General features: G+C 44.2%; 2 protein-coding genes across 3 annotated transcripts in view; one reads left to right on the top strand and one right to left on the bottom strand.

Moving 5' to 3' along the window:
- Positions 1-910: 910 nt before the first annotated feature.
- SARC_07803 (hypothetical protein) lies at positions 911-5784 on the bottom strand. Its single transcript, XM_014298250.1, has 4 exons — positions 5608-5784; positions 4231-4327; positions 3263-3377; positions 911-2621 (listed from the first exon to the last, which is right to left on the bottom strand). The coding sequence occupies exons 2-4, from the start codon at positions 4276-4278 to the stop codon at positions 1510-1512; spliced, it is 1275 nt and encodes a 424-aa protein (XP_014153725.1). The 5' UTR covers positions 4279-4327; positions 5608-5784; the 3' UTR covers positions 911-1509.
- A 1279-nt stretch (positions 5785-7063) lies between these two features.
- The window catches only part of SARC_07802, a gene marked incomplete at its 3' end in the record, with an annotated part of 11634 nt that continues 3078 nt past the window's right edge, over positions 7064-15619 (top strand). Inside the window, exons 1-11 of one of the 2 annotated variants that reach the window (XM_014298249.1) lie at positions 7064-7638; positions 7858-7950; positions 9202-9322; positions 10328-10402; positions 11132-11249; positions 11493-11601; positions 12224-12286; positions 12645-12731; positions 13566-13625; positions 14233-14342; positions 15299-15401. In XM_014298249.1, coding sequence (XP_014153724.1) covers positions 7542-7638; positions 7858-7950; positions 9202-9322; positions 10328-10402; positions 11132-11249; positions 11493-11601; positions 12224-12286; positions 12645-12731; positions 13566-13625; positions 14233-14342; positions 15299-15401 — 1036 coding nt within the window. In that variant the 5' untranslated portion in view covers positions 7064-7541. The remainder of the gene's footprint in view (positions 7639-7857; positions 7951-9201; positions 9323-10327; positions 10403-11131; positions 11250-11492; positions 11602-12223; positions 12287-12644; positions 12732-13565; positions 13626-14232; positions 14343-15298; positions 15402-15619) is intronic. The other variant, XM_014298248.1, reaches the window with a different exon arrangement.

The following is a 15619-nucleotide window of genomic DNA, read 5'->3' as shown; positions in this document are numbered from 1 at the left end:
ATATATAAGAGCTAGTCCATCACCTACGAATATTGACATTTACCGCGGATTCTATCGGAGACACACATCCAGATAGTTGACCATATGACACATATGTCAAAATCGCTCCAAATAATTTCCACATATAAGTTCGGCTTATGCTAACTGACATTGGAACCATAAATTACTATATAATATTTCTCCAAGGAATTCTACAATATTGCCATGATGAGCACCTGATGGTAGTTACCTGTCACTCAAGGTGCAAAGTCAATCAAGGACATACGAGCTGTGTATTTGCTGCATTGAGTATCATATCATGTTTTCCTGTTGTACCAAAGACACTGCACAGAAGAGGCAAATCGATATCCCAAAGTAGTTAGATCGAGCCTGATTCCCTATGCCAGCCTCCAGGTTTGTATAAAGTTTTGTTATGCGGTTTTCCAACACAATCTGAGTACCAAGTATATTTGGATTGTGGAAAGTATGATCAGAAGTGAGGGTTAAGGATATCAACAGAGAGACATTTGCGCTTTTGAATCGACCATTGAGTTTTACTTTATGATCATCAGGTAATCAAGTGCGCATTTATCCATACCAAATCATCATATATTCTATAGCAAACCGATACTGTCAATATTTACTGGGTTTATATCTTTCGGCGAACGTGCGTCGCAGTCAAAGCCTACAGTCGATATCAGTGCTACTGAAAGTATCATGTTTGATGAACCTATTTGTCCTTAATGGGTACTTTCGACGGCCCTTAAAATGTGTATGATCTTAAATGCAATGGCGATAGTTTTGTGTGTGGCTGAATAATTTGACAATGAACAAAGTAGTATGGCAGCGTGTAGTACAATCACGCACAGCTCGATAGTCTACAAATATGTACGGATCGAGTTCTTACAGAGTTAAAGTGGCATGTGATATGGTCGGCAAGTTATCTCTGTTGTTTTTATATAGTACAACCATACGCATGATACAAATGTAGATCAACACCCCGAATACACGATGTCTATGACTGGGTCTGTTCAGCTTAAGTCATACCCCGAAGATTTGCCTTTACTGAAATATGGAGTGCTTCTCCACGAATCACATCCTTGGACTGCCTTTCAGTGCTAAGATAATCCCAACATATATACCTCGGGGTGTCACAGTGCATATATATTTTGATTGTTCGGAATTGTGTCACCCACACGTCTGCTTAGTGAAGTCTTCAACAACCGATAAATTAAATTTCTTACGTTCTCTTCGAAATAGTTAGGGCCCTCAGAACTAGGAGCTATCGGTTCGTGATCATATTGTGGGTTCAAATTCTGTACCATGCACATGTATTGTTGCATCTACGATTAGTTCACACAGGCTCTCACCAGCATTGACGTCTAACGGGTCTAATGACTATGGTTTCCTTCGCCTACCACGCGAAAATGATTCGTGATGAGGTTTTGATTGATCCAATATCGCTTCCAGGTCATTGTTCAATTACGAATTTTTCTCTGTACTCTCTAAAATCATCAGAAACACTATTCTTCAATACCCGATATCTCCAGATGCCCCGCTGAAACTCCCAATCCGTATATTCTCCGATATCGCCACCCCACCCTTCGTTTTATCTACACACGGAACGATACCTACGACCGCAGATACTCCCGTCTCCGCTGCACCTGTATTTGTACTGCCTGATACGCTCTCTTCCAACGATCCCGGTTCTACAGTCACAGTATTCGACATAACCTCACTTTCAATGTCAGCTGAAGCCGTCTCTACTTTCTTAGATACGCCAACATCTGTCTTATTCCCACCATTCCCATCATTCGCATCCCCGGCCAATTCGTTCCAGACCATTAGACCAGGAAGTTCCGACTGCTTTGCGCGTACTAACGAGTACCGCACTTTCGTTTGCATAAATTTCACCAGACCCTCCCCTACCGATTCAGCTGTGCTATTTTTAGACACACCAATACTACCCTCTTCCTCTAAGTAAGCTGCTAGTCTTCCCGGCGCTCCGATTGCTCGCAGCTTTAAGGCCAGACTGCTTCTATCGGCAAACTCATGCTCACGTGTGTTGGAAGATGGTTTGTCCATACTTTCACTCATCCCAGGTTCGGAATCGTTCGCTGTCGCGAATATGTGCGACAAGCGCTTAGCCACCAATTGAGCCCAACACTTGCGCAGCTCCAGAGCAACGCAGAGTAGATCCACCGCATTCTTATTGCTCCCAAGCGTAATCAACAGCCAATCATCGATCAGCAGCTGGTCACAGGCCACATTGGTATCCACGGACTTGGCCACCAACAATAAAGTAGGTAGTGCCGGGATTTTCATGACATTGCACAGATACGGTTTGGACGTCTCAATCAAACTACCATAGCAGAAGAGATCCGGTGCATTTCGCTTTTGATTGGATGCTGATGAGTCAACTCCGGTGTTATTTATAGATCCGGCTCCATTTACCGTTGTAGCGGTCAAAAACTCTGTATTGCTATAGTATACACTGGACGGGTGCAAGGCCACTATGGGCTTGGCCTTGGTGTGGAAGACATATTCCGATTGCTTGCGCACGTGGTTGTTGGCATCGGCAATGGCACAGTTGGGGTACAGTCCACTGGCGACCAATAGGGAAAGGAGCGCCGTGTCTCCGGCTGTGCGTGTTTAGGATCAAGTGACAGTTTATTTGAGGTGTGTATTGGGTTGTCCAGCTTCCTATATCGTGAGACATTGTAGTTGGGTATACAGGAAGTCAATGTAATACTGCATGTGTGCGAGGTTGCTATCATCAACGTCGGTCGGGGGGCTGCCCATATTACCATTTATGAAAACTGTAAGCTTCAGTTCGCGCGACCTCCGCTTTCTTATACATATCGGTCTATATAGTTCGGTGATGATATTGTCTCCCTTGCACAAAGAAGTTGCGGATTGGCTACAAAGAAAAGTACCATACATTAAGAATGCGAGATTCATGCGCACCTGATATAAGTGTACCGTTACCACATGAAGTATCCACCGCCTACTGGCCCATACTGGAACTTCACAAAACGGACAAGCAAAGGCTATACATATAAACCAGCGTTAGCATAAGGTGAGTCCCCACTTGACGCAGGCATATACCCATTGACAACTCCAATCCTTCCACAGGAATGTGCGCCTGTGGATCCAGCTCCCATACAATGACAGTTATATAACACCACCCACGTAATGTTACGAAGACATATGCTTATCACATACCTGTCAGTTATATGACACCACCCATGTAATGTTACGAAGACATATGTTTGCCACACACCTGTAAGCACTCGTCCACTCGCGAGAGAGCCGTCTGTGCCCTTGCTGAGACGGAAATCGAGGTCATGCAGATCAACAGACTCGCTTTCGGCATCCTCACCAGTTTCATCTCGAGCCTTTGAATAAGTACGTAGGATATGAACTCGTGAGTATGCATGTACGGGAATAAAATCGGACAGCCGAAACATGGCTTTGTGACTGACCAGAAAATGTGAGTGGGTTTCAATAGTGAAAGGCAACAGACACTTGACGATTGCAATGTGCGCATGAAGAAGACACTCTCTGTGAAGATAGCGCGAACACTGCTAGCTATACCGAGGCCAACGAATACTATGGGTATATATAACCAAAGAAGTGAGTATGTACAACCCCCCTCGGCGGTGTGTTGTGTGTCGTATGTTCAGCTCACCTCACAAAGCATTGCAATGGCGTCTGCAAGGGCATATACGATGGATAGAGTACTCGGACAAACGTATCTCATTGTGTATGGTTAGCGTCTCATGTGCATGTGCCTGCTAAAGTACGCGTATGTGAAAAGTACATACTCCCAGTGTGCACACGCACAAGTCTGTATTGTTAGGCGGAGGTTCACATCACACCTGCGCAATTGGGTGCAACCCTCCACCTCTTCCAGAGCCCATTCGACCTATTTTTTAGCACAAGCCTCGCGATAAGGCTCAGAACTGCACCCCGCATTAATGAACGCATTGTATGGTACTATCTAAGCTATAGTACTCGAACATTAACACTCGGGAATTCACCATCCATCCATCCATGCAATCAACACCCCCACACACACAGAGAATTGCCCCACATCTTGGCCACCACAGAAACTGACCGTCAATACCACTTGTACGTCACTTTGATACATCGCACATAAAGCTTTGCAAATCAGAATTAAACGCACGGATACCTAGGCAAAATATTATATATCCAAAAACTCGGCAATTGTTATGCTAGTCAAGATACCTCAGTGAGCCGAAGGATCTTCCGTGACCGTCTGCTTTGCGCTTGCATTGCATTCCGTTTGACATCGAGAAGTCGGTTTCGCTCTGTCCTTGAAATCCTGCGAGTGTGGCGTTCAGATGTCATCAACATTCAAAGCAGCCCCCCCCCCCCACAACATACGCAAGCACAATTTTAAGCATGTATGAAACTATGAACACAGCAATAATGAGTATTGGGCTCGATCGTGTTGCATTTATATTTACGTTTTCACATACATAGGCATGCCCAGATAAGCAGAGATCCCTTTCATTTTGCAGGGAAATCCGCATCGAAGTCAAAAGGTGGACACGAATCGATAGGCTTATGCGCGTTATATTGCATTATATATCAGTCTACAAGTATCATATCAGTGTAAATATGTATTAAAAACGCTGAGCCAGCTGATTTTGACAAGACCAACGCTTGTGTGACATGTAAAGCATATATATACTTTGACTATGACCACGACATAGATTCTTGTGATATCGATATAAGGGAAGAAGAGCTGTACTGGAGCACTGACTAAAGTCTATTCCCATGCTATATATAGACCCCTTGTGCCACTCAGAAACACTGCTAGCCTCCACGCGTGGTAGGAATAACACAACTCAACAGATGATAACCGTAGGTGCGCATAGATACGTCAACAACTTCTACGCACAACGCTTGATGCAGCTGTTCTTGATAACTGGCCGATCAGTAAGAATAAACATGCATTCGGTCATGAGCACACATTTGTCACTATCGATTACATCCGCTCATACCACACACACCGATACAGCATTTGGAATTCAAATAAAGTTATGTCCTTTTGACAAACACACCCTGATGAGTATAACTCCCCCCCCCGCCCCCTCCCCCCACTTACACACACACATTCTTGCTTCCCAACGAATACATGCACACACTCGCAAATGCTCGTGAAGTATAAGCAGTGTACTGTACCCTAACAAACACACTTGATGATATGTGCATCAAATCGGTGGTAAGCTTGGTCTGAGCCGAGAGAAGGTGTGCGATCATCTCCACAGCAAATAATGTACGGTGTGCACTACCTGCTATGATTGACTGGCCCAAGAACCTCTTGCGATTCTTGACGGCAAATGCCACGCATATAAAGGTGAGCTCTAGCACGAATGCGTGATATGAATATACTTTCAAAACCAGCCGGACAGTATTGGGTAGTGATAAGCGAGCGCTCCAAGAGAACAAAGCACCCCACTTTCACTTCTTGACCACTGGCCAACTCATATCACCTAGAGCAGGCATACAAATAATACTGACGAAGAGAACACGGGACCAACGGAAGTATAGCCCACAACGACACACAGACACATTCTGTTGGAACAGCACACCCACCTACTGCGGCTCTGGTGGTCGGTTAACTTTGGCAGCAAGCTGTTCGACCTCAGGAGCTCGTCAAATTGACTGTTGAGTTTGCGGCACTCGTATAATCTTTGTTCTTTCTGGAAGGTAGGCACAAGGTAGGAAGGTACAATGTGCGCGTTTAGTAAATGAAACGCAGCTACAAATAGCACCGCTCTAGAGCGGATGCTTATACCATCTATTACAAATAGAAAAATACAATTATTTTAGCGCTGGCTCTAGTTATCTTACAACGGTGGTAGTCTCTTGAAGGCATTTGGTCCGATACGAAGATTTCAGTTCACGAAAACAAATATAAAACAAAGAGCGGAGTCGGTACAAAATCGAAGAATTACAGCCTCTCCGCGCATGGGGCGTATCTATTAAGTGATGGAGGAGAAGTAGAAAAGAGAAAGATTATTGCATCGAGATAATGAACCAATATAGAACAGACGACACGCAAACAAGCGTGCACGGCTTGACATTGTGGAGAAGGCACAATACGTTAAGCGCTTGATGCCGGGGGTGATTGACGCACGTGTAAGACTTTGGTAAGACATACAAACACTCCATAATAAGATTGTAGGAGATAACTACAGCTTGCACAGCCTAGATGACTGAGTGCATGTGTATACACATAATCACGTTGACAAGGTCGCAAACCGGCAGATATGTAATACATGGAGTACGAAGATTGTATGTATCTATAAAAAATATACAATTTTATACGCAGAACAATTGTTATTGATATAAATGATATAGACGTACGCATGAAATTAGTTTCGTTGAAGATCTCATGAAAAAAGTACGATTATCTCCACGACATGCGTTCGTACATATATTGCTGTGTAAATGTGTGTATGGCCATGTCTATAAAGAGACACACGCTCACTAGCGCTTAGGTGCACTAAATTAAACTAATTCAGATGAGCTTCTTCAAAGTTATGCTAGCATCCTTAGCAAGTATGTATTCATTATTATGTGTATGCGCACTCAACGCGTATTTAGGGATATGGGTTAATATAGTACATCAGATATTTATACGTATATATAAATGGACACTTGTCTTTATACAAACACAAGGATATGATACGTACACAGAACTCGCAATCAAGAAAATTAAGTGTGTACACATACACAAGCACTTTACACACGCATGCACACACACAAGCACACCGCACACGCACGCGTTAATAAATATACGCGAGGGGTCAACAACCAATGTAGTCTGATGACCGATTGTCGCGACAACTGAACCAAACTAAATAACGTCATTCGATTACGTCATAAAATGGCGTCATCACGTGGTGCAGTCACATTCCTGTCTGACGTGCCATCACTGCGCTGCCGTCAGTGCCATGCACAGTCGCGTTGACATAGTGCACATATGACATTCCAATAGAATATATATGCGATATTATGTACTCGATTTTATTTTAAAATGGTTGCTTTGGTTCTTTATAAATATATGCATATAAATAGGTATTCATGTATTCACAACTTCACATACTCTTGTACAAATATACTAGCTTGAATCCCGGATAAACACTGCATGGGTGCGTGCCAAGTGGGATATTAGCTAAGTAGGGAAGCTGTGCATCGTAATATTAGAGAAGTATCTGCTACAGGTGACAATAATTTGACACAGTAAACCACAATACACACGAACACTCCATAGGTGCCTGTGAAGGAGGTCGTCGGACACATACCCGTTTAGTACAAGATATTATCAACGCTATATCAGAGACTATCCTGCAACGTTTAGCAAACTCGACATATAGTCAAACAAATAAACAAGTTTTCTGCTTACCACAAGCACACACATTGAGTACGAGGGCTCGCATCGCTAACTTCGGAGAAAACCCTATCACAGGTTATAACACACTTGACTCGAGTCCAAACGCAATACACAAGGTCTCATCACAATCATGTCACCAGCTACGACCAAAGCAGTAAAGACTCTTGAGTCCGCTGATACCAGTAGATACGGTCGCCAACTAGTTTTACCGGAGATTGGCCCCACAGGTGTGGTTGGTTGTGTATTTGAGATGTGCATCTGTACATTTCTGTCTGTGACCGCTACTGAGTATATAAATATATATATATATATATATATATATATATATATATATATATATATATATATATATATATATGTTTGTATATATATACATTTATATATATATATATATATATAAGTAAATATATACAACTCATACACACGCTCACACTTTTATCTATTAGGGCAGCGGAATTTACTCAATTCGTCAGTGCTCATTGTTGGTGCCGGTGGGCTGGGTTCTCCTATTGCGCTTTACCTGGCCGGTGTTGGTATTGGTAGGTTGCTTCAGTATTTATTTTGTAGAGTACTCGTGTATATTGCCGGTCCGTAAGGATACGAAATATTGTGTTGCACTGAACTTAGCTGGTTGTGTATGGGGTAGGTAGAATGATGTCTATATTAGGATATTGTGCTCAACACAGGCTCGTAGCAGTACTTGTTACCGGGGTCAAAGCCGGACTTTTCTTATAACACTTGGTTGTAAAGTACTGGTACCGGTAGGTTAGCAGCACATACCGGCTTTCTCAGCTATGTATTGGCGGTGGCAGTGCCTGTATATCTGTTCGTGTGTGTGTTATCGGACAAATGTCAGTATGAATAGGCTGCTGGTGTGCTTTTTTAATATTATGCGTTTATACGTTGGATCGGTCGAGGTTGCTGATGTTGAGAGTTTGCAACGAAGACTGAAATAGCGATCACTGGACCGGAATCGAGCTGAAAGAGAACCCACTTCTAGCTACTCACACTGCGCAAACACGCCCACGTTTATGAAGTTACACCGTGGTTATCCACCCGAGCGTCAGCTTTGCCCATTACAGCCGGGCCCTCTGTATCATACCTATCTCCCGGCTGTATACCATCCCCCTGACCAAATGTGAGCCCCTTTTGCATCGGTCCCCTGGGGTGCATGGAGAGCAGAGGTGTTTGAAGGTCAAGTGAATCGCTACATGGCGTAGAGTATATCCTTAGGTGTCCACAAACTGACCATTAGTACGCATACAACTCGCACTCACACCCCGGCCACTCACTCACTGTCGTGTGGATTGAAGGTGCACCGTCACCCGTCGGCTGCAAGGGTGTGGCGGATGAGGACAAAATTGAACCTATCTATCACCCTAAACTCTAACAAACTCTAAACCTTACCAAACCCTACCTATCTACCACCTTAAACCCTACCTACTCAGTGGTTGGGATAGGCAACTTCATGCAGTGTTGCACCCTCACCCGGACGGAATGCCATGACTTAGGCGCGTACCAATTCCAATTGACCACAAATACACGTACCACTCACAATCAATACCCTGCACCCACGTCTACCTACACAGAGCCCAGACGCGCTCTCATAGGCCCCAAGGGTTCGGCGGGGGACTGAGCATTCTGCAGCGCGAAGTTGTATATACCCTGGAGCCTAGTCTATACCACAGTGCGACTCAACGGATCGCTCAACTCACACATACTTTCTTTTCACCTAAATGCCCGTGCGGACACTCACCTGCGCCTGTACTGAATGCACACCCTTGCTATAGGGCGCATGGGGATTATGGACGACGATGTGGTGGAGCTGAGCAATCTGCAGCGCCAGGTGATACATTCCATGGAGCGGTTGGGCATGCCCAAAACCGACTCAGCTGTTAAGTCCTGCAGGCTGTAAGTGTGCTTGGCGTCTTGTGGGTGTCCCCATGGCAACCGTTGTGCGTGGGTGGTTTACAGATGCGCTCCAGCAGTAAGCTTGACACACTCGAACGTAGAGGTTGGCTCTGCATCATTGCAGTATGGACCACTTATGTCCCGTTTTCAGTCCTGTGATAAGATTGACCCGAATTTGGTGTTCACCACTTGGCGTGTTCTGTGGTATTTGTGGCCTGTTTTGCGGTCGAGTCAAATCGTCTGTCAGTGCACCTTCACCTGCCAACAAGGAGGCCGTGTTGCAAATCGTATGTTGTCCATAGTTTATTACAGTTGTTGAACAGATGTCACTCGATGTGTTGTTTGTTTATGAAATGGCGCCGATTCTGCGGCCATGTCTTGGCGGCTGTCGGTGTATTTGGACGTCTAGTGATGACCATCTCGTATCAATCCATGTTCTATCATGAATTTGCTTTAATTATATATCTAAATACTATAGGAAGTGGCTTAAGTCTACTTGGCAAGTCAATTCTACAACTTAAATCCCACCGGCTGCCGGTGCATTTGTCTCTGGGACTCAATATCCTGACCTCGTGTATGTTATATGGGTAGGAAGGGACCACCACTGGGAGTGTATAGCGTAGATGTTTCGTTCTCGTTCATTGACGCGCCTGAAGAACTCACACAGTTGGGCCAGGCCGAGGCACTTATAGTATTAAAATTCCGAGTGTATGGCGTCCAATCAATAACATCTCGAAGCGCTACTGTCATCATTCACCATTCCACTATTGTGAGTCCATGGTTTCAACCGTGAAGTCTCGGTAATGCAACACCCGAGAGTATGACTCTTACTTCTGCCTTGGATTGATTGATGTACCAACATACTTTGATCGGGATGTCAACTCTGAGCCAAAAGCCTATTGTATCGATACGAGAACATGTGCATGTTAGTACAAACCTTCTCTGGCTTGTATTTCAATGTCAACTAGGCGCGACAAATGAACTCGAATGTTTCCTTTCATACAGATTGAATGATCGTATTCGGTGCGATGGTATGAACGAGCGGTTGACGGCGACGAATGCGATGGCTATTATATCTGAGTAAGTCCACACGCCTAAAACTCCATCTAGCGTAACCCTAAACCCTAAACCCTGGAGCCGGAATCCTGAGAGACTGGGTTATTGATTACACAAAAAAAGTTGCACGCGCGACTAGTTTTCAACCAGTCGGTTTACTGCCTTCTATGTAAACTACCGTCACACCTACACACCCCGTCTGTGCCCCGATAGGAGCATGCTGTGTGCCCTTTCAATCCCCAGCCTAGCCTGACCTAGCCTCCCACTCAACTGATAGACATCCGATTGTGTGAGATGACCTGCAACTGTTTGTGGAGTACCTAGTCTATTTTTGGTAGTATGACCTTTTCCTGTCCATATCCTCAGTTGCTCATGGGAGATTGTCTGAGTATCGCTGCCACCGGTCAATCACTCTGTGCGAACACGCGCTGTGTCTTCTAGACTGCGGCTATTACTTCAATGTGTTCGCCTCGTCAAACTCACGTCGCTTTGAGCAGACACCCCTTTCCCGCTGTGTTCGTTGGCGTTTTTAAACGTGTGCTTCGTTGATTTCGGTAGTTTCGCCCTAAACGTTTACTCGCGTTGCTAGGCCGACCGTAGTATCTTCGTGCAAGTGTGTACTTGGTGAGTCTCTTGCTATGCCATGGAATTCTTTATACACGCTCGCATGTGTGGTGGGGGATGCTGATGTATCGGCTTAGCTTTTGACACCTTCATCCAACACAACCTTTGCACTCCCTTTGTATTGTGTAGTTATGACATTATAGTGGACGCGACTGACAGTGTGGACACGCGGTATCTGCTGAACGACGCCTGCGTGCTGCTGAGCAAGCCCTTGGTGGCGGCTAGTGCCGTCAGACTGGATGGTCAGGTAGGTTGATACAGTCACGCGTATAGTAGGTAGGTATATGATGACACATCCGATAGAGTACGAAAAGGATGAGTCATGCAAGTAGTATGAAAACGATGCGACGTGCTTTTAGTGGGCGCTGAACAGACATAGTGCCGAGGCATTGTAACTGCGGATGCATGGGTTACCGTAGGTGTCACTTGAGCGTCTATTACTCATGCCATGGGTTGACGCTGATCTACCTACCTCGTACCTACACTCCAGATATCTACCTACAATCACCAAGGGTCTCCATGTTATCGTTGTGTCTTCCCCAACGCTCCCGTAGCCGACGCCGTCACGTCCTGTGCGGAATCCGGTGTATTGGGAGTGGGTATGTGATGTGGTGGGTGTGCTATTTAAAGAACTAGACTTATTGAATTGTATGAGGTATGAGAATGGGTATTCTGTGTGATGTGTGTACTATCGATATGATCTATCCCACTCGAGATGGTTTCGTAATTGAGTGTTGATATGATGCCGTGGGCGTGTTATAAATAAAGCTGGTACTGTGACTGGTACTGTGCCAGAGAGTTGATCTGTGGTGCAGCGAGTGTGCTATATATAGAATCAAGTGCTGTCGGGATGCCTTTGTATTCCAGGAGAATCGTGGCTGGGTGTTGTATTGTGATGTGGACTCTGGCTCGTTCAAGATTAGATTGTGGCTGGGTGTTTTTTTGTGGTGAAGTGGGTGTGTTAGCGTATGTGTATTTGTTTTGTGATGTTCGTTGTCCTGTGTGTATGTGTGTGTGTGTGTGTGTGTGTGTTTGTGTGGTGTTTATGTTTATTTGTGCTATCTGTTCGTTGTCCTGACCCGCCTATGACAATGAATGTACCCTGTTTACCAGCATATAGACTCCTAGTAATATAGATGCATAGACCTTAAAAGAGCTTGCATGCATCCGTTTTTGAATACAACAGCCATTCCACCTTATAATCACGTCTATAATTCATAGTTCCTGGCATCATTGGATGTCTACAAGCGTTGGAGGTGACGAAGATAGCAGCAGGCTTGCCAGGTACGAGGAGGTATACACTTGTAGATTCATGTGCGTATAACGGTTTGTTTCTATTCGTGTACATCTACACCATAAATCATGCCTTCTTTCTTGTTGTTCACATAGGAGTACCGATGTATCTATTTGCAATCATATATGTCATCATATGTCTGTTTTTATATATTTCGCGTATGATTGCATATAACTCTCTTTGCACTCATTTGCACGTATCCATATACCTGTTTGCATGCACAACCCGTGACAATGAGACATCAGGTGTTCCAAATACGTTTCATCTGTATGCCTAACAATCCGTGCTGACACATCTATAGACCACCAGCTGGACTAACCCCATGCGCGCATGTCTGACTACACACAGCGTCCTATACCGGTAAGCTAGTGCTCTTCGATGCAATGTCCGCGTCGTTTCAAAACATTAAGATATCGAAGTCGGAGGCTTGTATAGGTATGTGCTTGGTACTTGTATAGGTATGTGCGTGGTACTTGTATAGGTATGTGCGTGGTACTTGTATAGGTATGTGCGTTGTATAGGTATGTGCGATGTATAGGTATGTGCGTTGTATAGGTATATGCGTTGTATAGGTATGTGCGTTGTATAAGTATGTGCGTTGTATTGCTATGTGCGTTGTATAGCTATGTGCGTTGTATAGGTATGTGCGTTGTATAGCTATGTGCGTTGTATAGGTGTGTGCGTTGTATAGGTATGTGCGTTGTATAGGTGTGTGTGTTGTATAGGTATGTGCGTTGTATAGCTATGTACGTTGTATAGCTATGTGCGTTGTATAGGTATGTGCGTTGTATAGGTATGTGCGTTGTATAGGTATGTGCGTTGTATAGGTGTGTGCGTTGTATAGGTATGTGCGTTGTATAGCTATGTGTGTTGTATAGCTATGTGCGTTGTATAGGTGTGTGCGTTGTATAGCTATGTGCGTTGTATAGGTGTGTGCGTTGTATAGATATGTGCGTTGTATAGGTATGTATGTTGTATAGGTATGTGCGTTGTATAGGTATGTGCGTTGTATAGGTATGTGCGTTGTATAGGTGTGTGCGTTGTATTGGTATGTGCGTTGTATAGGTGTGTGCGTTGTATAGGTATGTGCGTTGTATAGGTGTGTGCGTTGTATAGGTATGTGCGTTGTATAGGTGTGTGCGTTGTATAGGTATGTGCGTTGTGTAGGTGTGTGCGTTGTATAGGTTTGTGAAGACCGTTGATTCAAGGAGTGGGTAGGTCAAAGGTGTGCGTATGAAGATGACATGGGTGTGTTATGCATATGTACAGGATTCGCATGTGTGCCGAGGGACGGGCCGAGACGATCATATAGTGGAGTGCAGCTTTCAAGTATGCGTTGTATCTTATCAATAGCTTTCCATGTCCACGGTCTGTCGAGATGAATCTATCTTGCACTCTTTCTGTCCCTCTACATCCACATCAACATATCTGTATACACACACACATCCCATTCCATCTGTATACACCCACACATCCCAATCCGTCGCCGATTTAACATACCAGGGCAGTTTGCTACGCACCAATCACGATCCATATCTACTTGCTCTCTGAATACCTATGCAATGCCACCTCCAATATGATTATAGTTTGTATACGGAGCAGTATTCGGCCACGCATGGACACTCATCAGCTTGTCTGGCTGTAGTATATACTTTACCACTACATCGTAACCTATATTGTATCCAATAATGTCACCTGTGTTGTAACCTATATTTAATCCTATTTTGTAACCTATATTGTCACCTGTATTGCAATCTCAATTTGAACCTATATTACATCCTATTTTGTAACCTATTTTGGAATCTATCTTTAAATCTTTATTGCAACCTATTTTCAAATCTGTGTTTAAACCTATATTGTATCCTATATTCAATCCTATTTCGTAACCTATATCTAAACCTATATTGTATTGTGAATGCTGTTCTAATCTACACAGCATGTGGACCTGAGGCCACTCTACGCGAATTGATTGACACGGATTCTTCGTGTGCAAGAACACCTCTTGCGACACATGTCCTTGACCCATCCCAGCGTCTGTCATGCCAGGTATGTATACGTATGTGTACTTGTGTATGTATATATATATATATATATGCGTATGTATATGTGCGTACATAGCAATCCGTGTAAGTTGGTGTAGGTATGTTCGTATGTATGAGTTTGATAGGTATATTTAGTGGATACGGACATATGTCATGATTTTGAAGAATGCGGCGATAGTTGATATGTGAAATCAAGCTCTGGTGAAGTTTACAAATTTATTTCCCAGAACTATAATGAATATGAAAGTCAATGGGAAGCTGTGGCTGTCTGAATATCAACAAATGTATACAATGGCAATACTGACCAAAGGTATCTGCCAGAGTCTTCAACGACTCAAAAGATAGATCGATAGAGGGTTTGGGGTTCACGGTTTAGGGTTTAGGATTTAGGAATGGGAATAATTCGCAGAAGCACTGCCAGGTGTGCAATAGAACGCACAGACGTCGCTGGGGTGCGCAACCATTCGCGAAGGTACATGCATGTATGTCATAGTCTGATGGGTGACTCAAAGCTTGCTAAGACGTGCTGGTCTGATGAGTTACTCAAAGCTTGCTAAGACGTGCTGGTTAAGGGAGTTAAGCGACAGGCTGCGGTAGACACAGTGAAACAGGGTTTTTAGCTGTATCGGGCGGTTTTTAGGGTTCATGGTCTTGTTTGTGCTCCGTTGTCTGTTCTTTCAGGATCTGTTGAGCAATGTAAATGAATGTAAATGATTCGCTGGCAGAACGCTGTATCCATATATAGTCTGCAGATACACATGCCATAGCCACGGGTTGACGCTCATGTATACTTAATGGCTGATTGTATGTACGGAATAGTACCATCAAAATCTATGTTGGGATAGTGGTGGCCCGCTAGTCGACGTATCAGTGGGTGTGTGAGACTTCTCGTGAATCTGAGAACTTCTGTGCTGAGTCACGTATGCGGTCTGATCGCTTCGACTATACGCACTGTCATAGGAATACGCCGATCTGAAAAGCGTAGGCGAGAGCGATGATGTCATCCTTATCGACACCCGACCCCCAATTGAGTTCGAGATTTGTGCGCTGCCAGACGCAATAAGTATGTTGCTGTGTTCTCAACCATAGTTCGAGACACGCGGTTTGTGAGAACTTGAAAGTATGTCAACACACTAATAGCGCCATGTAGATTCTACTTTGAGTTCGAGATTGTGCCTCCGCCAAATATTGTTTTCATGCCAGTGTATTCTGGCTTGGAGTTCGAAATGCATGCTTTGCCAAAGTCTATAGTGCCAATACACATATGTGAGTATTAGACTA

Source organism: Sphaeroforma arctica (genome assembly GCF_001186125.1).
Source record: "Sphaeroforma arctica JP610 unplaced genomic scaffold supercont1.643, whole genome shotgun sequence".
Classification (NCBI taxonomy): domain Eukaryota; class Ichthyosporea; order Ichthyophonida; genus Sphaeroforma; species Sphaeroforma arctica.
Note: the sequence above shows the minus strand (reverse complement) of the source record. Positions and strands in the feature narration are given on the sequence as shown.

Coding starts and splice junctions, on each gene's coding strand:
- SARC_07803 (XM_014298250.1), bottom strand. CDS start 4,278: ATGCAAGCGCAAAGCAGACGGTCACGGAAGATCCTTCGGCTCACTGAG. Junction 3,378..4,230: donor AGATCCTTCGGCTCACTGAG/GTATCTTGACTA, acceptor ACTTATTCAAAG/GCTCGAGATGAAACTGGTGA. Junction 2,622..3,262: donor GAGTGGACGAGTGCTTACAG/GTGTGTGGCAAA, acceptor AAACACGCACAG/CCGGAGACACGGCGCTCCTT.